General features: G+C 38.0%; 1 protein-coding gene across 1 annotated transcript; it reads right to left on the reverse strand.

Moving 5' to 3' along the window:
- Window positions 1-4,058: 4,058 nt before the first annotated feature.
- Alg11 (ALG11 alpha-1,2-mannosyltransferase) lies at window positions 4,059-23,407 on the reverse strand. Its single transcript, XM_083120954.1, has 7 exons — window positions 23,254-23,407; window positions 18,852-18,942; window positions 16,133-16,263; window positions 13,404-13,636; window positions 10,930-11,628; window positions 8,205-8,400; window positions 4,059-6,293 (listed from the first exon to the last, which is right to left on the reverse strand). The coding sequence occupies exons 1-7, from the start codon at window positions 23,259-23,261 to the stop codon at window positions 6,212-6,214; spliced, it is 1,440 nt and encodes a 479-aa protein (XP_082977080.1). The 5' UTR covers window positions 23,262-23,407; the 3' UTR covers window positions 4,059-6,211.
- Window positions 23,408-23,432: the final 25 nt, after the last annotated feature.

The raw sequence follows: 23,432 nt of genomic DNA on the forward strand, positions 1-23,432 counted from the left end.
ATTGACGCGAGCGTCTTTTTGAGTTTTTGTCAAATTGTGGGGGATCCAACGAGAACATACCTTTCTCACAGCTAAATGATCATGTAATATTTTATATATGCTGGTGGAACTAATGCCTATGGTTGCCTCAATCTCACAGTATGTCACATGACGATCTTGCATTATTAGGGTTTTCACAGCATCAATGTTTTCTTGAACAACTGATTTTGGACGACCTTCGCGAATCTCGTCGGTGAGCGAATGGCGGCCACGATTAAATTCGTTATACCAGCGTTTCACAGTGGCAAAGGATGGGGCTTCATCGCCAAATGTGGAAGTAAGTTGATCGATGCACTCTTGTCTTGATAATCCACGTCGAAAATCGTAAAAAATCATCGCACGAAAAGGTTCACGAGTTAATTCCATTTTATTATTGTCACGCAATCCCCAAGGCAACATAAACAACACAAATGAAGCTATTGACAAAACATTTGAAGTACGTTATGGTCAATAATGCCAGACGATTCCGTGCAAACGTCAAATCGCGCCTAACTTCAATCAGTGTTGCCAAGGCTCAAAATATAAATAGTGACCCTCGTATGTAATACTGTGGAACCTTCATTTTATGTTTTCCAGGTTAACAAGCTTAAAATGCAGGAAAAAGTAAAATCGAGAAAATTGTAGAACATTTTGCTATGTTGGGACCATGAATACTGAATGTATAATGCAGAAAAATGTAAAATCCAGGAACGTACAATTGGGGCTTCACTATTAGCCAAAATTGGCAGAAAAAAAGGCAAAATAAAGCAAATCAACATATATAGTTTTGAGAAATCAGTATCTCATGTTAGGAAATAACAGAACTCCTTCTAGCAGAGTTGTGATGAATACAGGAAAACCTCGTTAATACGAAGTTCAAAGGACCAAAAAATGTCAACTTCGTATTAAACGACTTTGAGTTATCCAAACTTTTCAAGATGGCACCTGTTTTCAGGTGTAAATAAAGTAGAGTATAAATTAGCCCCACAAAGGATGTTTTATACCTGGTGCCAGCTCAGAAAATGAGCTTTATATGTACTATATAATAATATTGTACGTTTTAAAGAAAGTGTAAAAAATGTTACACAAAATGAGAACACTGAGCTTAACGTGGACACAAAGATTCAAAGGAGACTGTTAACACCATTTATCCTGCCTAGTTATACAACCGGTTATGCACGGGATGCATGTTGTGGCAAAAAGCCTTATAAAAAACGGTATTTTCTTTTAATTGTGCAAAGTTGTTGCTCTTCCACAAAATTCTTACAATTTTAGTTCATAAGAAACCCGTTTGCACGGAGACCTACGGAAAGGAAAACAATCTAGTTTATTGCAAGAAGTGAAACTCAGAGACCTTGAAAGTAGTCACACTGGCGTGAGCAAGAGACGGGAGATAATCGGACAGAATGAATATTGGATTTTACGTGCGTTCACTAGAACATTGTCCGTTACAGGATTAACTGGTAAGAGAAGATTCTCTTGGGAGAGAACACAACCTTCCACTGGCAAAAAAAATAAAATTGGGGCTGTAAATTTCGTTCTGGTTCGGCTGTCTAAAACACATCGTAAAAAAGTCACATATTCTTTGCTTCAGTTAACTTCATATTAACCCCCCCCCTCCCCATTTGCAGGGATCAGTTCAAACTCTTCCTCAACTTGCATTGTAATACACTCTGAAAAAGTACACACACAACTTGTGATCTGTTTGCACCGAATGTGTATCCTAGGACACATTAAACAGTGCCGCACTCCATAATCACTCTGGTTTGGATCCCACTTTAAACTGTATATTTAGTCCCGCTTAGCTCATCAGCATAAAATGAACTAAAAACAAGCTTTACGAAACTTGCGTGTTTTCAGAATAATCGAGAATTTATTGTAGGTTTCAGGAGTATTCTGGAGGTCAAACACTCGCTCCGCCAAAACTTTTCCTCTCATATTCCTACATTGAGCATTGCCCTTTTTTTTTTTTTTTTAACAGCAGCACACTAATGGTTCTGAAGAAAAGCGGAGATTATATGGCTTTCAAAACAATTGACCCTTCACACTGGATGAGTCATTGCAGTGCAATTATCTGCAAGCGAGAACTTTCCAGACGCTAGACTAAACACTGGCGCCAGCTGCAGCGTAAACACAATGAGACCGGCTAGAAGTTAGAGCAGAAGGTGGCAGAAGGGAAATCATGGGCATTTTAAAGATAAGGCAGTTGTCGAAGACCAACTTTTATCAGCAGTGTGAAAAAAAAATGATCCTTGCATTACCTTTTACCATGCAACAGACAATAATAATATTTCCTATCCAGACAGCTGCATTCAAACAAGAAAGAGGGACCTGAATTCTGCAATCATCACATTACCATGCACATCAGTGGCAGATAATGAGCTGTTGTAGGAGAAGGAAGGGGGTCACTTTTCTTTTATTTATCATGCGGTTTTTGTTCGTTTTGAAGAAGGTATTCAGAACTGTTTGCTTTTTTTAGATGCTAAAGGAAAGGAGCCCATGTACCAATTAGCAATGCAAACCTCCCCCCCCCCCCCCCCCCCCGTTTGCTGATAGAAAAAGGGAAGAAGTCACTCGACAACAAAACACTGTTTTGGCAAATTTTATGACCTGCACAGTTGGGAAACGTATGAAGCGGGGAAACTGGAGTTGCAACATATGTAAGATCGACATCAACTTTTGCAGGAAACCTAGATGACAACGCATAGTGGTTACCGGAAGTTGTCGGCTACCAGGCCAAAAGTTGCTCGCTCACGGGAAATTGCTGTATGTCGAGCTCAGAGCTAGACAGATGGGTGAGACTTCCAGGCACCACGCCACGCATCTTGTATTTTGGAACATTCGTGCGATCTTATCTCGCATTTCTCATCTAGCACTGGTGAATATTTCCAAGGTGGTGCATTCAGCGGGGAAAGAGCTTGACCTCCCATGCACATTGACAAAGAATGTAAATGTCCAGCGTGCATTTCGGGCTGCTTCCCTCGAGTTGTCAGCAACTCTTAGGACAAGGAAACATGTCAAGGTCAAGTTAAAATAAAGTCCAAGCTCTCTCCACATTCGATCTTCTCTTGTCGACTTACGCAGGTGTCTACTTCGAATTAAGCGAAACCAGTTTTGCGGAAGGGTCTTGTAAACAACTTTCTATTAAAAATTATCCCTACTGAAATACATTATAAATCCTATCTTATCGGCTGGGGAATGGGAAGAACTTCGGATTAAAGGGTACTTCGTATTAACCAATATTGTATTAACGAGGTTTTCCTGTAGTAGTTTCATAGTGTAATCACAAAGCATATTACTCCCAAGCATTTTCTCTTGGAAGTTTTCTTTCCACTCAATGGTGTATTCCGGTCCTGTAACTTCAAGGTGCCATTGCAGCCCTCCCTATCCTTTTACAAGTGATACTAAACCAGCCATGTCTCAGTATATGGGAGACTGGTGGTTGCATATCATTGCAAATGTTATTGAGCAAGAAGCAGCAAGAGTAGGCTGAAGGGAGAGTACAGCAATTACCAACTACACCCACGGAAAACAAGCTTACTGCAATATTGTGTGGGGGAGTTATCAAGAACTTTTGGCCATGCACTTCAGTGTTAAAGAAGGAAATCTGTAGGTCAGTTTCTTACCCTGGATTTGAACTTGATGCTCAGAAAGCTAGGCTAAGGGGGCTGAAGCCTAGCATGCCATTCAAAGCTTTTTTTTAAAAAAAAAAAAAAATTTGAATATGTGAAGAAAAATGTACACTTGGCATAGGTAAGGGGAGAAAGAAAACATTAGTTGTTACTTAGCCTTGCTCCTGTTGAAGATTTTCAAGTGCATGAAATGGCCCATCCTTTGGGGAGGGGTGTTACATGACATTATTTGTAAGCTTATATTCTGGTAACACACTGCTGTTTCCCAAAGTACTAATAATAGTATGTTTTTAAATATGTTCTTAAGATACTAAAGAAACTGAAATATTCTTTAATATGTTATTGGTATGGTATGGTTATTTCTAAAGAATGTCAGCCTGAAGCCAGACACAAAACTACCAATTTGAAATGATTGACAATTCTCTTTATTGGAACACCCAGTGCCTTGCATATATACAGTAGTTGGTTTATGAGCTCAGCACACAACAACTGAAAAAAATATGTACATTATTCTGAACAAAATCAAGTTATCACATTACCAAAAATATTTACTTTTACAAAACTGTGATTTATTTTATTACATAAAATATTACATTCTGGTAACCACAAAAATTCAAATTATTGTGATTAGTAGTAATTAATGCACGTAGGCATTGAAAATGTTTACATGAATGAAAATATAGATGTATAAATCAAATTATACAGAACATTTTTTGCTTAGAACTATCGATACTTTTACCTACTGTAATATTGCAGATACTTCCCGAAACACCCTGTCTGTGTGTGTGTGTATATATATATATATATTAGGGATTGGCCGATACTGATAAATTACCGATACCCGATATTCTACCGATCCGATATAAAATTAGAAATGGTCCTTGAAGAACCTGAAAGGTTCATTGCCCTCCTTAATATAAGTGTTTCAAGGCGACTGCAGTGCAAAAGAAGTTGCATATTTAGACATTTACTTTTTTTTAGAAAATAGGGCATGGCGATTATCTATAAAAATTACAACAAAATGGCAAAATTTTGCACTAAATTATCAGATATTTATCAATATATCGGATCAGTAATTTTACCGATACACCGATATGCCTATATCGGACGATACCAATAGAGTACCGATTAATCGGTCCCATCCCTAATATATATATACACAACACACAAGATGTTCCAAGACGAATACACGTGCACAACATATTCATTTTCAAGAAATGCAGCCTGTCAAATTACAAACATACAAAGCACTTGCATACTTTTTGGAAGACGAGAAACATACAACATAATACTTCACATTGATACATTAGCACAATGTGTTAAGCAGTATAACAAACTTGTCATCTAATCATATTTATTACACAAAGGTTCAAACAAATGCTAGTACTTTTACAAGATGATGTGATAAAAGTTTTTCCTCAAAACTATCTTGTTAGCATGTATCACTAATCGGTTAAATGTTGCCAATAAAACACATTCACTTCAGTCCGTTGTATCTATGTGCAAGGTGTGGACAAAGATAGCTGCCTGAATACTATTTTGCCATATATTCATCATCACTAACTTCACAGGAGAGTTGATTAAATTTTGATTTTTGTGGATTTGGAATACACCAAGATTTGCATCAACATTTTATTATTGTTGATAATTCACGTCACCTGACAACCAGAAATGTTGCTTCAGAATGTGATGCATTAGCATATACATAACATAAAGTCTCCAATGCTTCAACAAAAATTGGAGATGCGAGATGTTTCCGATATTGGGTTGGTGATGAAAAAATATTTGTTTTTCTGGAAATAAATCCCTGGTGTCAAATCACTGTGGAGGAGGGTTTGTGTCCTGATTTTTGTTAGGGGTTGTGGGATGAATGGGAAGCAGTCTGGTTGGAGGTTGCCAATTCACTTTGTAGAGATGATTTGGCTGGTGGAATAGGTCCAGGTGAATTTGAGGGTGCTGATATGGGCAAATAAGAAATTGATAGTGAGAATTCAACTTTTTAAATTTGTTTTTATAAACAAATGTTTTCACTTTGTAGAAAGACCTCGTATATTTCTGATTATTGCATCTTCTAAACTTCATCTTTCATAAATATGGAGAAACTAGTGCTCACTTTATTGTTCCAATGAGGATGGTGGCCACTGAAATTAGTAGAACAAATAAGCAAAAACAGTTTCGCGGATAAAGTGAGTACTAGTTTCTCCGTATTTATATACTACCGCGTCCCTCTTTTCCCAATTATGAATTTATCTTTCATTTCGGTGACTGCATTGTTTTTAAATACCATATCCATTAGAATATTCATTACTGTATCATATCTTTGTTGGACACTAAGGAAAGGAGCACTTGTGTTACAAAAAGTGGCACAATGTACTTGCTATAAAAATAAAATCATAATGATGTTATGTATTGACAAATGCTATTATCAGTAACTAAGTACTCCTGGAATACACTTTAAAAAAAAAGAAACACCAGTATAAAAATTCTCCTTTCAGGGTAACTTAGAATATACCTGTACATTGCCTGAAACAAAAGTCTTATCGCGAATTCTTGAAGCACTGTCAACTTTTGCTGAAAAATGGATCCACTGCTCGTAAGAAACTTTTCTCAAATTCATGACTAGAAAATCTCTCCACAGACGACCTGCATGATATGAAATCATTATTCAAACATACAACTTATGATGTGTAATACACATATATACAGTATGTGACACAAGATGCTATATCATGCCTTATGCTGGAAACATTTTGTTCACCATTTAATACCTTATTTAAGAGCACATTCTTTCTTGCTACAAACTAACATTCACAAATTTCTCATTTGTATAAGAAACCAGTGACTAACAAAATTAAGTTACTCTGAATTTGTAACCTCTATATTTTCATATTTAAACATATGGTGGTATTTACAATTTAATGAAAATTTAATTTTAGATACTGAAAAAAATAACAGCCTACTTGCAGTTAGTTTTTGAGTGAAGAAACTGCAACTTGCATAGTTACTTGTTCCAAAGATTGGTTGGATCAGATCCAAGATTGCTGATAATCATAAGTAAAATTTATTTCTAGCACAAAGCCTAATAATATCTTGTGCCACATGTACTTATTTTACTTATGTTTCAGTACACCGGTGCACGCAGACCGGAATTTTTTTAGAAGTCTTAATTATTTAGAATAACTGAAGTTTGAAGTTAAGAACAGGAAAAAGGAAATATTCAAGGAAAATGTTTCAACAACACTAAGTGCAAATTTATTCAATATAAAGTATATCATACCTAATTTATAAACAGTGTGTATATTAAATGACAAAAATTCATACATAGATTTCACAGGGTTTACATTAACTGTAAAGTGCTTCCCTATGCTTAGCACCACGCCATGAAGGCGTATAGGGGGTGTGGGGGTGATGTGATCAGCATCATGCCCCTGACCACCTTTACCCCCCAGGGTTTCTCCCAGTTACCCATGTCATTCGACGCTGGGTGGGTGCCGGAGGCGCTTCCTTTACAAAAGTTCCTGGATTTGAACCGGTCAGGGATCGAACCCAGGACATTTAGCATGGTAGTCAGATGTTACCGACTGAGCCACCGCGTCCACTAACATTAACTGTAAGCAGGTAAAAATAGTCTGCAATTAGTCAGGTTACACTTGTCTGATGGACAATAATGTGTCAACTACCACATCCTCCCGTTTCATGCATTTGTGCCATGTTTCCATGCACCATGGGTAGCTTTTACAGTACAATTTAAAGATAATTGTTGATTGAGTTTATATTGAAGATAATTATCAGTGGCCGAGCATGTCAAGTAGTGACTTGATCTTGCCACTGAAGTCCTAAGGTTCAAGTTCCAGCTAAGGCATGGGTGTTTAATGAGTCTCGTTTCATGTAATCATCACCCCCACCCCACCCCTCCTTGTTATTGTTAGCTAAAAATGGCAACAAAAAAAACCCCACAAAATACAGATAGACATTAATGTGTGGTTAAGACAGTTTGTTTGTGGCACAGTATTTCAAGATTATATGATAAAAGAAAATGAACATCAGGCAGCCTTAATAACAAGACTTGTTCTTTTTCTTAATACTGACTGGCATTACAGGTGATGGTGCTTATAAAAGCAATCATTTGTATATCATGCAGCAGCTTACCTCAGATTTAAACTAGATGAGTAAGGAAATTGCTAAGCAGCATCATAACTGAATGATTCAGCAATGTACACTTTCATCACAGGATTGCTGCTGCATCATTAGCACCTATGGCCCAAGTCATAGGAAGGAACATAATCTGTCTTTCAGAGAGCTTTGAAACTGAAGTGACAAGCAACAAAAAGCATTTGCTGTGAATTTGTGAGCAACAGACTGAAGCACGATGCATGCTGTTGAAAAAATGGACCAGTACAAATTACATGCATGCAACAAGTGGCATGTGCAGCTTGTAATATGAAAGGTTGCATTTACTTCTGAAAGTTAATTTCCAAGTGACATGTATTGCTTTTGGCTTGTTTTTCACTTTGGTCTCAAAGCTCCCTTAGAACAATAACTTAGAACACCTACCTTGCAGCTTCCCTAATAATCTGTCTCCATTCCGGTGGCATCTTCAGTATGAGTGCAATGGTTTCGGCATATTCCACCTCATTTGAAGCCAAGAAGCCATTCCTGCTACCATCACATTCTACTATTATGTCTAATGCAGGACCCCCAGAACGATGAGCAACCATTATTAATCCTGCTGCCATGCACTCCACTACACCTGTAACAATCAATGATCAAACAAGGAATATAATTGCGGCCTCTCTCGTAAGAGGCAAATATAAAATGTGGGACTACACAATCGAGGTTCCAAGGTTTTTCTATGACAAAATTAACCCTAGACCTAGATGTAGAGCCTAGTGTGTACTTGTGGAAGGATGTGCAGAAAATGATAGGAGAAAAAGATAATTATGCCATGAATTGAATATCTTGAAAGGTGTTTTGAACAATACTGATTTAGGGTTTTTTATTTAGGGAAGTAACAAGAGTGTAATATTATGCTGGATATTGTTAAGCATGTTCATTTACTCTTGCGACTATCAGAGATAAGTTTTTCAACTACACCATAAAATTTACTACTTTAATATTTAGATAAATACAGTATGGAGTTTATTCAAGTGGTAAACTTTATGAAATAATTGACGACCTTCTGATGGCGACAAAGATAAGATGGATATGCCCATAACAAAGTTTTAAATAATGAATTGTGAATACACTTGGTAGTTATATGACAACAAATACACCCACAGGGGGTCAAAATTACTAATTTAACTGACCAAGTATTGACTAGTAATTTACCAATTTAATTACAGATTAATGATTAGGGGTTTCATTAAAAAAATCTATTATCTGGACTCCATAGATCAGCAGCCAGCCTTCACACATTTTCATTTAACAAAAAAGCTGATGTTTTTATAAAGATTAAAATGTATTTTCATTATTGTGCAAAAAATATTTTCCCCTCTTCTATTGCAATCTCCATTTCTTCTTCCTTGAGTTGTTACCCACAGTTCACTTCCATAATGTTATATACAAGGGTCGTTCAAGGTTGACCGGGATTTTCGTACGTAAAAAATCGATGAATAGCCGGATCATGATGAAACGTGCGGGTGACGTAATGTATTCCTTTGCGAGTAACTAGCACCCAGCATGACGTATTTCGCGCATGCGCAGCAGTTGCAGTGAACATGGCGGCAAGCAGTGTGTCTGTGGCTGTGGAGCAGCGGTGTGTAATCAAATTTCTCGTGAAGGAGAAAGTGAAACCAGCTGAGATTTTCAGATTGCAAGCACATTATGGTGCACAAATGATGTCGCGGACAAGAGTGTACGAATGGTGTGAGCAGTTTCGCGAAGGATGGGAGCTGGTGACAAATGAAGCGCATGGACACATTCGCCTGACTGCAGTCACACCAGTGAATATCGCACGTGTTGAGCAAATGATTCTTGAGAACCGGCGAGTAACAGTGCGGGATATTGCTGCCGAGGTGAATATCAGTGTCGGGAGTGTTGAGACAATCATTCACGACCACTTACGCTTCCGCAAAATCTGTGCAAGGTGGGTTCCCCGCCAGCTGACATTCGATCAGAAGTGGACACACAGGACGGTCTGTGAACAGCTTCTGAATCGGTTTCGAGCAGAAGGTGATGAATTGTTGCAACCCATCATCACGTGTGATGAAACATGGTTGCACAAATCGACCCCAGAGACCAAAAGACGCAGCATGGAGTGGCGGCATAAAGGTTCACCGCCCCCCAAGAAAAGCAAAACGCAGCCGTCCGCTGGAAAGATCATGGCAAGTGTCTTCTGGGGCATGAAGGGCGTTATCCATGTGGATTTTCTGGACAAAGGGAGCACACTTAATGCCCAGTATTACTCCACATTGTTGAGTGGTGCTGTACGAAAGTCCATTCGCAAGAAAAGACCTGGGATGTTGTCTGGAAATGTCATTGTTCTCCATGACAATGCCCGCCCTCACACGGCCAATGTGACAACAACAACTCTGGCCGACATGCGCTGGGAAGTTCTGCCCCATCCCCCCTACAGTCCGGATTTAGCCCCCAGTGATTATCATTTGTTTGCACCCCTTAAAGACCATATGGGAGGGAAGAAATTCATGACAGACGAAGAAGCACTGCGGAGCGATGTCCTCCAGTGGCTACGACAACAACCAAGTTCTTTCTACGCCAAAGGAATTCGGGAGCTGCCAGAATGATGGCAACGGTGCCTCGGTGCGCACGGAGAATACTTTGAAAAACACATAGTTTGGTGTTTCTTCTGCTACCTATTTCCTCTGCAGAAATAAAAGTCCCGGTCAACCTTGAACGACCCTTGTACTATGTGCAAACACAAATTGCAGTCATAGATGATGTGCCAAGAAAAAAGGCAAAAGATCAGGACAAATATGGAGAAAATAATATTTTTTTATTTGGTAGCCTTCACCATATGTTTGGTTTCTCAGAGAATGGATCTTGTGCCACAAAAACTAACTTCACTGTAACCATTTTTCAAGATATATTCTTAACAAACACAAAGCTTTTAAATACGTATTTCATTATATCCATAAGAGAATTGACTCTTCATTGTACATTATTAGAAAGAAGTGGACATTACAGCCAATTCACCTTTGTTCGAAATTGGATGTTCCCACACAATTTAAATGCATATAACACAAAATAATTTTAACAAATAATAGAATGTTTAAGTAACATGGTGTGAATAAATATAAGAGTATTTTCGAAGTGAACTCACCTATTCCAAAATGTTCATTCCACATGGAATGGAGACCTATTGTTGCATCTTGAAATTCCTTCTTTAACTCTTCATATGGGATATTTAACTTAAACTCAACATTATTTTCTAGTGATAAATGCTTGCATAAATCCTGCATGTCTTTCACTCTCACCCTGTCCTCCTCGTTACGGCAAGAACCGATTAATATTAATTTCACATTTTCCCACTCATCTTCCGACACCAACTGTCTCAGCTGGTACATGGAACGCAGCATAAGGGGATGATCTTTCTCCGGCCGGAACTGCGCTACAGAAACTATTTTCTTTACTTTCTTCTCTGAATCATCTTTCAGAGTGAGTTTCTTTAAATCTTCCACGTCACATGGAGGATATATTCGGTGAGTCTTCAGGGGACACTTCCACAATAAATTAATATGATCTTCCGTCCAACTAGAATTCACCATCGCAATATCTGCACAGCGGCCCATTGAGCTGTATAAACTGGCAAACATTTTGTAGTACAATAATTTCAAACCACTGAATAGAGGGTTCCTTGCAACAAATGAAGCATTGTTGTATCCTGTAATGCGTTTAGACACACGCCATAGCATGTCTGTACTGATGGTTGGATAGTGAACATAGCATCCCACCTTGCATTCCCCAAGATATTTAAACAGAGGTAAGGTAAATGCATAACCCATTGTGTCGATGTACACATCTGCAAGAAACAAAAATAGTGAACATTATCTAATTTATTGTGCATGAAACACTTTATATCATCTGCTGAGAATGTAATGTTCTCAGTTCAATTTGTCACTTGTTAGGGGTGGCCTTAAGTGTGATACAGAATAATTACGGCTGCTAAAGTTTGGAGTTAAAGCAAAAATACACGCAAAATTGGTGTAGATGTAAGACAATAGTGTAGATGAAAGACTTGCATCCTAAACAGGACACAGAAAAAAATCTCCATTTGGAGGTACAAGATTTGCATTCTCAGTGGATGATGTGTATATTTCAACAATTTAATATTACAATTAATTTGGGATGGGACAAATTGTTACAAATATTGGTCGAGTCCACTTTATGCACAGATAGGCTAATCAGGCCTGGAGCTACAGTTTCAAGTGAGATTCGAACTATAACGTGCCTCCATCAGGTGTTAAACCTGTGACCCCTTGATGACAAGGACATTACCACTACAACATTGGGAAGGCTTCGATATTGGCCAATTATGACATTAAAATTTGTCTAAAATTTACTGATTGATAGTTCTATATATATAAAACTTAAATTTATTAACAAGCTGAATATATCTCCCATATTGTTAGTTATTTTATATTGTGTCTCAACCTCACAGATTTTGCATTAAAATATGACCCTACATGCATATCCTTCATCTCATCTGATTGTGATGTTTCATGTGAGTTTGCCTAACGATTTTTATTATGGTTTTGGGCTTTCAAATATAGACACATTCACTATTAGTCAGTTTTTGTGTAAATAAATAAATTGTGAAACTAAAAGAGTAAGCATTACAGATAAAATTTACATTACGTGTCATAGTATCAACACGATGCAGTGTGGTCTCTGAAGGATTTGGGATCAAGTCCAGATGGGTTAACATACGTGATCATTCATCCACATTGTTACAATTAACAAAAAATGGCATACAAGTGATATTATAGTTCAAAAAAATGAGTGTAATAAAAAGATAATTCTCTCATGGTGAAATCTACCCTTTGGGGAATTCTCAAAGTATTCTAAGAACATTCTTTTGAAAACTCTTAAGGGATCTTTCAGACCAAAGAAACAAGCTACTAGTGACAAACACTATTGAGAAAATGGCCAAGTCCAAGTGGTACCCAACCGACAAGCAGCATGCGCAGCTTGTCTTGACACTCTAATACAAAAGGTTGCATTTATATCTGAAGCTTCATTTCCAAGTGACAAGTGTCGCTTTTGTCACTTCGGTTTGAAAGCTCCCTCACTGATTCACTCCTTGATTCACCTCCAGATATTTTATTTGAACATTCAGTTACTGCAGACCCGACATGACCTGGCCGAAATGAAATTGTTCTACAAAATCATCAATGTAAAATTAAGATCCGAATTTCTACTTGCATAATTCAATGTCAGAGTGCCCTCTCAATTGACCGGAAACACTCAATAGTTCCACAACCCTACCACTAGGCTTTTCTTATACAGCGTTCTCTGTACAGGCTGTTCAAGTTCTATAATAAACTGTCCGCAAATATTGAAGTTTTCTCCCCGGAAAGTACTTTCCAATCGTTTCTTACAATTCATCTGTAGATCTTTTGGTTTTTATATCATTTGTTATATCTTGTCATGTTTATGTTTAACTTCCTTGTTTTGTTTTTACCTACAATCATCCTGACTTATTTTTGTTTATCTATTACAGTTTTAGTGTAAAATGGCTATTATAAATGCTGTATGTGAAACTTTGAATAAATAAATAAATAAATACTCAGTTACCTGGTACAAACTGCTGCAATGCCTCCAGGCCTAAATACATTGATCCAAGGCTTTGCCCAAGTAATGTAAAATATGGATACATCTTGTCTTCAACCCACTTTCTTTTATGAAGATAGACAAACTGAATGGGCTCCTTCAAGATTATATTAAACCTCTGCTTAGCTCGGTTCAGAATTTCATCTGGAGAAGCATCAATGTCTCCTGTATAAACCACAAAATTAGCACCAGGGTATCTGTAAGATAAGATTAAAATATGTACTTACTAGGTTTCATACTTCATTAGTAACATTATACAATAATAATTCACAAGTTAATTTATGTTGTACATAACATAGTTAACTCCTTCATTTAATAAAGGAGGATGACAACATCCTAGACATTTCTTTTGGAAATGGATATGGGGAGAAACCTGGAATCTTTGAGATTTTGGTTGGTTGGTTGTAAGAACTGCCCACGAGGCCAAAACACGCCTGCTTAAATAAAGACCAATCTATTCTATTCTATTGTTTTATCAGGTCTTGTAAACACTATCATCTTGATCGCTACCATCTGCATAATTTCTTCTCACTTCTGCACCCAGTGGCATGCCAAAGGGCTGGTTGGTGGGGGTTATAACCCCCCCCCCCCCAGTCCTGCATTCCTAAAAAAAAGAATGTCAAAGGCAGGAAAAGATATCAAAATAAGGGCTGACTACTTAAAGTATGCGTAACCCCCCTTTCAAAAATCCTGGGCATGCCACTGTCTGCACCACCTTATTCCCTACTTCCCTTGAAGGGGGGTAATTGTAGACCTCCACTGGGGAAAAATGAAATGTGGTGAAAATTATAACCAATTACTAGCATAATTTGGCCTAAAAGTTATTCATGATTCAAATTACTACTGTGGTGCTAGTGTCTCAATTTGCATCCACATGCTGAAACAAGCATTCCCACCCAACTAATCTTTCACCAGATAGATCGAATCATGAATATGGTACTCTGTGTCTGTGTGTGTGTAGGACAATGGGGGTTGTTCGCCTCAAGTCCCCACATACAAGAGCCTGGTTCTTTATTCCTAAGTCCTATGTTTTTAGAAGACTAAGGTTATTCATTAGAATTATCCTTTACCACATCACATATATATAACTTTATAGATGAGATAAAGGTAAGATAAAGTGTAAAATATGCATTCACATTTCTTTCAGTGTACACACAGAGCTGATTTCACTTGAACCAATAGGGATACTCGTCCACATTCCTGCCCACATTTTAGAAGTATAATATTGTGGAGATAAAGAATCCCATTACAACTGGATCAATTGTTTTCCATCGGCAAGAATTTACAATACCGGACCTTTCTGTAATTTCTATGCTACTGCTTATACTCATGAAATAATTAGTCGTGATGATTTATCTGAGGTTAACATGTTGGGGTGAGGTGTAGAAATTGTTCATTAACGTGTAAAGTTGTAAAATAAGCTTTTCTATTCTCGCAATGATTCTCCATATACAAGTATGGGAACCATATTGTTGATATGAACAATTGATGTTCACAATTAGTTACGCTGTCTACAGCGTTGCCACACTGTTGGTTTCATACTTGGAGAGCATGGATCGTGTAAGAATGGCGGAAGAGAATGTGGACTGATTTGATTACAGGTAAGTTTGCCAACAATGCATCAATCGTAAAATTGCAGGATACCAAAATGGCATCTTCAATGAAGAACGTTTGCTGTTAAAGTGCTACGAAAATAAGATTTTTTATCGGTTCGTTATCACAATTAGCACAAAACAATTCACGAATAGCCCCACTGACCATCCTCGGTAAGGTTAGGTTAGGCAAACATAGTTAAAATTTGGGGTCGTAAAACCATACACGAATAGCCCCACAAACCATTCACGGTAAGGTTAGGTTAGGTTAGGCAACGATAGTTAAAATTTGGGGTCGTAGTAATGTCAGGAATATATATTTTGTTCCTTAAGTATTCGAAATGCAAAATCTTGCGATAAATAACTTCAAATTCGTGATTAGGAGGCCTCAATTAGTGAGTATGCGAAATATTACAAAAATCGGGGAGGGGTCTGGTATTGTAAATTCGCTCCATCATTGAATCCACATAAAAAGTAGATTCACACATGCATTAACCACACTATTTAAACCTTTCGAGAAATCCATTATTGCTACACAATTCAGCCTGCAATTAAAATAACCAAAACTTTCTGAAGCAGACGTTGCTAATCACAGTCAATAACATATTTATGAATTCTAGTTTTTGGACTTTTAACCACTGTTATTTTTTAAAAGAGATTTACCTACATTTCGAAGGCTGAATCTGCCTCCGTCTTCAGGGTAGCGTGTAGTCTGTTAGATCATATAAATGGTTGCCTTGGAGGATTATTCTTGGTGGCCTAGGCTCCACCGCATCTGTCAGTCACAAGGACCTCTATATACATAACATTACCAGGTAGGATTATCAGTGGCCCAGGCTCCACTTAGTCAGATGACCGCGTCAAGGTTACGATCAAGGTTTTGTGTGGAACTGTTAGGTTTCCACCTTGATCCCCGGGGACTAGACCACCCTGGATAGCATAATAACAGTGGTTAAAAGTCCAAAAACTAGAATGAATAAATCACCACTGATTAGCTACAAAGAAGAATATTTATGAATGTTACTATCAAACATATTGAAAATAGATTAAACTAATGCATTTCACAAAATTTACTATGTTATTTAACAAAACTATCATTACCTTGCTTGCATTGCTCTTATCGCACACCACAAGACCCTTTCTCCTCCCCCACCAGCATTGCAGTAAGGATGGAAGAGGCCAACAGTCAAGGTGTCTTTCTGCTTCGTCAAACTCTTCTTCTTCTTCAAGTTCTGAAACAATCCATAGATTTCACATTACACTCTTGCCAGTTCACAGAGCAGGCATGGCCAACCAACAGCACACTGATACTTTGAGACACATATATGTATTTTATAATATATAAAATAATTAATTGATACTAAAATTAAATTACAGGTAAGGCATTCAATTTCGACTTCCCAGTTCCTCTTCTAGACGACCACGGCTACTTGGCAAAACTTGACTTCCCTCCATTTTTTGAGGAACACTATTCTCACTGCTGCTTATTTCTGTTTGCCCTTGAAACACAGCTTTCAAATATAAAATTATATTTATCTTCTTCCAAACTATACACAGTGGATTCTCTTTAATTTGAAAAGAAGTTTATTCCCCTTGAAACCATCTATAATGACATGATGTTTTTGTTAAATTGAACTTTTTTCATGTCCCCCTTGGAGTTCGACTGTATATGTAAATTTCTGGCAATCATGGGGAAGGGTTACATTAAGGTTCAACTGGACCTTAGGCAGCTGTCAGCATGAATATTTTCAACTTTTCCTCTCCATTTGAAAAACCGCTTTGATATTCCAAAATATGATATGTAATCGCGAAACTATTGATAATATCTAGATAACAGTGAAAGAAAACTGCACTAAAATTCACGTCAATGCTCTAGAAGGAATTCTAAGCGTTTGTAATTTATCATATTTTGGAATATCAAAGCGGTTTTTCAAATGGAGAGGAAAAGTTGAAAATATTCACCCTGACGGCAGCCTAAGGTCCAGTCGAGCCTTAAAATGGAGTGGCACATGTTGTACTGCAAAGTCGTCACCCCTGCTCGGTGACTCAGCACTAAGGCTACATGCTCCCATCTATACGTACGGGGAAAAGCCCCTAATAAAATAAACAAGACTTCTTAATTTAAACTCACTATGGAGACACACTCCTTGACAACACTAAAAGCAACCTCATCTAAGGATGTAATGGGCATTATGAACCATATTCCAGAAGTCATTCCTCACCCAATACTTCTGAAGAAGTTTTAATTGGTTGATTCAGTTTTAAGTCCACTTTACACACAGATAAGCTTATTGGGACTGGACGTAAGTTTAAAGTGGGATCCGAACCACTACGTGCCTCCACCGGGGATCAAACCCAGGATCTCTTGATTACGAGGGTCACTATTTATATTTTGAGCCTTGGCAACACTGATTGAAGTTAGGCACGATTTGACGTTTGCACGGAATCGTCTGGCATTATTGACCATAACGTACTTCAAATGTTTTGTCAATAGCTTGATTTGTGTTGTATATGTTGCCTTGGAGATTGCGCGACAACAATAAAATGGAATTAACTCGTGAACATTTTCTTGCGATGATTTTTTACGATTTTCGACGTGGATTATCAAGACAAGAGTGCATCGATCAACTTACTTCCACATTTGGCGATGAAGCCCCATCCTTTGCCACTGTGAAACGCTGGTATAACGAATTTAATCGTGGCCGCCATTCGCTCACCGACGAGATTCGTGAAGGTCGTCCAAAATCAGTTGTTGTTCAAGAAAACATTGATGCTGTGCAAAACCTAATACTGCAAGATCGTCATGTGACATACTGCGAGATTGAGGCAACCATAGGCATTAGTTCCACCAGCATACATAAAATATTACATGATCATTTAGCTGTGAGAAAGGTATGTTCTCGTTGGATCCCACGCAATTTGACAAAAACTCAAAAAGACGCTCGCGTCAATTGGTGCAAACAAATGCTCAATAAATACAATCGTGGTGCTTCAAAAGACGTATATAAGATTGTAACAGGTGACGAATCATGGATATATGCATATGAGCCGGAACGTAAACAGCAGTCGACTGTATGGGTGTTTCAAGATGAACCCAATCCAAGAAAAGTTGTTCGCGCTCGAAGCACATCGAAACAAATGGTCGCCTGTTTTTTCGGGAAAACTGGTCATGTGGCAACTGTGCCTTTAGAGGAACGTAGAACGGCCAACTCTGAATGGTACACAACAATTTGTTTGCCAGAGGTCTTCGGTCAAATACGGAAAACAAACAAATGCCGTCGGATCATTCTTCATCAAGACAATGCCAGCTGTCACACATCTCGTCTAACAACCGACTTTATGAACAGTGAAAAAATCGAATTGATGGGTCATCCACCGTACAGTCCTGATTTGGCACCCAATGACTTCTTGTTCCCGAATGTCAAGAATAAATTGCGTGTACAACGATTTTTGTCGGCGGAAGATGCCGTTGATGCGTTCAAAAACCATATTATGGAGGTGTCTCAAGAAGATTGGAAAAACTGCTTTGACAAATGGTTCCAACAAATGCAAAAGTGTATTGACCATAAAGGAGAATACTTCGAAAACTTTTTCAATGCCAAATTCCTGTTTTTTCATTGTTAGGCTCAAAATATAAATAGTGACCCTCGTACAAGGTGACATTGGGATGTCACATCAAATGTTTTAGAATGATCAGGTACACACAATTTTATCTCATATGATCGTACCTCTAGTGTTACCATTTCTTCCATGCTCCATGAAGCACAACCTATTTATATTACTATTAGGAAAATTCAAAGTACTTGAGTAAATAGCTCACCTTCTTAAAATTAACAACTATGATAAAAAGAACAAGGGCCCCTACTATCACTGATGCAAAGCAGGCTACTGTCAGTATTTTGATTAGAGATCTGAAATACAAAATCAAACAAGGTATCATAAAATTTAATAGAATTGGCAAAAGTGAAATGCTCATTAAAACAAAACAATGTGCGGCTCCTATTTATTTACAATTCACAATTCACAAGTTACAACACAGGTTCCATTCAGTGTTTGAAATTGGATTTAACAAAGACAGGAAGAAACACTATACAGAAGACACAGGATATATATGCGCACACACACAGAGAGATTTATCCATATACCCAAAAATTCCTCAATACACCCCTAAAATGTTCCACAAAGACCCAATTTATGGCAATTTTAGCTACAAATTTACTCTTACACCTCCCCGTTGGAAAATTTTGTATGTAATAACATTTTGAGTCAATCATTATAAAATGGTTCCATATTTTGCTGTACTAAAAATATGATATCTATATATGGTATTAAAACTGAAACCTATAAAATATTTATGTGGAAGTTTCAGATCCTAGTCAATGCACTTGACATAAATACTATGTGTCTTGTTTCTACTTCTGCCAGGAACAGTTCCATATAGTTTAGTTTAGTTTATTTGCATTAAAGAACTACCGGTGTGTACAAATAACAGTACATGGTAATATAGGACATGTCGGTATTAATTTACTATAGTTCAAACACATTTAATCAATTTTACAGAAGAAACTACTTACTGTAATAAGTTCCTGTAGCATTGTCTAACATCGGGAAGGTGTTTTGTGTGATGTGGGAATGTTTCATAGCGGAAATTCATGTTCTTTGTTGAAAATTCATGCTCCGACAAAGAATAGCCTTTGGCGCGTACACCTTCGTACATTATCACGTGCAGTGATTGTGTTTTGTTCATGTTCATTGGATATCCAGTGTTTCGAACTGTCTGTGTTTGCAACGAAAGTTAGAAACATGACGTGTCTTTGATGCGTGGTGAAATTCGTACCGGGTGTGGAAGATACAGTGGATTTTTTAATTTAATTGAACACGGGATCGTGAAGAAAGGAAAGGAATGTCGAAAATGTGGCAGTGAATGTAAGCTACTCGTTAGAAGGAATGGGCTGTGGGTATATGCTAGAGATCTGCACGGGCCTAAATTGTAAGGCCCGAGGAAAAGAAACCCGAACCCGACCCGAGTCCGATAATAAGTAAACATGAGCCCAGCCCGAGCCCGAAAACATAATTAAAATTACTTTCCAATTCAGCATTTGAAAAAAAAATGGGCACTGTTGTACTTCGTTAACTAGCTGTTATAAAAAAATGTATTCTCATTCTCGAAGTAAACCATAATTTCAATAATTAAAAATTATTTTTCGATGACAATATTCGCTAACAAAATAGCCACGAGGCCCGGGCCCGACCCGAGCCCGAGAAGTTCTGGTTATTTATGGTCCGAGTCCGGCCCGCGGGCTGGGCCGGGCCTAGGCCCGAGCCCGTGCAGACCTCTAGTATATGCCTAATATGACGTGTCGTGGATGCATGGTGAAATTCAGGTAAGTTTTCCGTATCCTGGAAACTGATTTCTTCAAATTTAAAAGTTTGGGGGCAGTTGACACCGGCCAATTTCTAACACGCCTTTAACAGGGACTCTATAGAGAAAGCCGGGTAGTTGGAGCGGAGCGGAGGCGGGGCTGCGGTAGCGGTTGGGGGAGGTAGGTCAATTACCCCGGGGGCAGAGCCCGGAATCGGTGGGAAATTTGGACTCAAAAATTTGAAACTAAAATAATTTTTTACTTTAAATTTCCCACCGATTCTGGGACGGATAGCCCCAAAAATCATTCACGGATAGCGCAACAAAACATTACAATTTCCTTCGTAAAAAAATGTGAAAAAGTTTTTTTTTTCAAAAATTACATGAGATGAGCTTTGTTCACGGGTATTTCTTGAGTTCCGTAGGTTGAAACACTGCATAACGAATGAAAATCGAAAAAAGGCAAGCATGACGTGCGATTATGTAGGAAGGTGTACAATATAGTGTCTGAGGCAAGCGAAAATACTACGAGAAAGAAGTACTCGTAATGTGAAAAATTGCAATTACTTTGACCAAAAAAATGTCAATACATCTTAAGGAATGTTCCGCGAAGCAGATAGGTAAGTACGAATGTCAAAAATTGACGAAATGAAGAAATTATAGGTGTTTGAACAATAGTAAATTTTTACCGGACATGTCAATACTTACATTACAATACTACATTAATAGATTTTACACATACAAATACAAAATACAAAGCCAAAAATTGGGTCTTACTCTGGTATTTTATCAAAATCACAAAAAAATATAACATGAGAACTATTCCCGATAAGGTCAGGTTACGTTTGGTTAGGAAAGCATAGTGAAAAAAAAAAGGGATGGAAACACTGACAGGGGCATACGTCATCAAACGTACGCAGCATGCAGTTCACGTACAGAAAGCAATGGCAATTGTGCATCGGTGAGATATTTCTCTTGAACAATACATGATTTCCCGGTCAAATATATTCCACGATGGAAGAAAATGGTAACAGTATGGTATAGTGAAAACACATTTCTTCAAATTTACAGGAGAAACTACTTTCGGAACTCAGTTTCTGTAGACTTTTGGAAGCTCGTGGAAGTGTTTTCTCCCTTCGTTCAACTTATTCGGCCGGTAAATCATGTATTTTTCGACATTAATGTATCTCCGATGCACAATAGCTCTTGCCACCATTACCCCCGACTACGTGAATCGAAAGTTCCGTATGTTCGATTATGTAACCCCCTGTTAGTGTAGCAACCATGCGGAAGTTTTACAAGATGACGTGTGAGCAGATTTTTTTTTTTTTTTTAATTTAATTTTCTATGTTTGCCTAACCTAACCTTCTGTGAATGGTTTGTGGATCAATTTTTGCTTAAAAACCATCTGTGAATAGTTTGTGCGGCATTTTTTGGTTAATAAGTTTGGAAACACTGCATATCAGCTGACGATAGACAACGTGGTAAGAATTTACAATACAGAGAAAGTCTTTTCGGTATACTAACTAATTTTGGCCTCCTAATCACGAATCTGTTGTAAAAAACCGGGGGTCATGTCTGGAAATTGTACATTTTGATGAAAAATAGTTCGTTAGCACCAAAAACCATCCACGGGTAGCTCCACAAACCATTGACGTTAGCCCCAAAAACCATCCACGGGTAGCCCCACGAACCATCCATGAGTAGCCACACAAACCATTGACGTTAGCCCCAAAAACCATCCACGGGTAGCCCCACGAACCATTCACACGAGGTTAGGTTAGGCCTCTTAGGTTAGGTTCCATTAGCACTCATTTCACCCCTAAATTCATCGAAAAAAATAGGGATCGTACTAGAATTAAAAAGTAAAAAAAAAGTAAAGTGCTCCCCTGTGCATAGCACCACGCCATGAAGGCGTATAGGGGGTGTGGGGGTAACGCCCCACACTTTCTTGATCCGGTCGTGAGTGGGGGTGATGTGATCAGCATCATGCTCCTGACCGCCTTTACCCCCAAAGGTTTCTTCCAGGTACCCATGTTATTCGACGCTGGGTGGGCGCCGGGCCCGCTTCCATCATTAGAAAAGTTCCCGGATTTGAACCGGCCGGGGATCGAACCTGGGACCTCTAGTATGGTAGTCAGACGCGTTACCGACTGAGCCACCGCAGCCACTAGAATTGAACATCATAAATCATTTTCTTGTAAAATAACAGCGTGGTTGGACGCAATGACAGGAGATTACATTTTTGTTTGTAAAACTATGCACATACACCTATATATATAAAAAAATCAATCGGCTTTTTTTCACATTTTCAGACGTGACCCCCGGTTTTTTTCAACAGATTCGGTAATAGGAGGTCAAAATTAGTTATTATACCGAAAATTAACAAAATTGGAGACTTTCTCTATATTGTAAATTCGCTCTTAATGTGAAAAATTACGCTTTTTTCCGTGAAAAAAGCAAAATCTCACGTTCAAAAATGTTCCGCTATGTATAACAGGTAAGTACAAATGTAAATAATTAGGAAATAAACGAGTGAAATGTGTTTTCACTATACCACACTGGTACCAAGAAAATACCTCGACGAACGTTGGAAAGCTTGGAGAAACTTATTTCCGTAAGTAGTTTCTTCTGTAAAAATGAAGAAATGTGTCTCCGATATAACGAACTGTTAACATAAAACTGTGTAGATACTTGGGATAGAAATCGACCCTACTCAAACAGAAAAAAATAATAATAAGGATTGCATGAATATTGCAAAAAGTTTCATCACGTTCTGTTCACTTACTACTCATATTTATTTTTATATTACTCCCTATTACATCGTTAAAGTTCATACTACAAATTAGATAATACTTACAGTATCATCTTAATGTAACATGCACACCTTCCACTTAATTCATAAAATCAAATTGAATAAACAACTTTCAGCCATCGGTAAATTGGTAATGCAAATGCAGACGTATGCAATTCTTGTTCGCAACACGGGACACTTTGCTTAATCGGTGATACTGATACAAGAAGAGTCCAGACGACATG

The sequence above is a fragment of the Lepisma saccharinum genome, chromosome 4, assembly GCF_977018435.1.
Source record: "Lepisma saccharinum chromosome 4, izLepSacc3.1, whole genome shotgun sequence".
Taxonomy (NCBI): Eukaryota; Metazoa; Arthropoda; class Insecta; order Zygentoma; family Lepismatidae; genus Lepisma; species Lepisma saccharinum.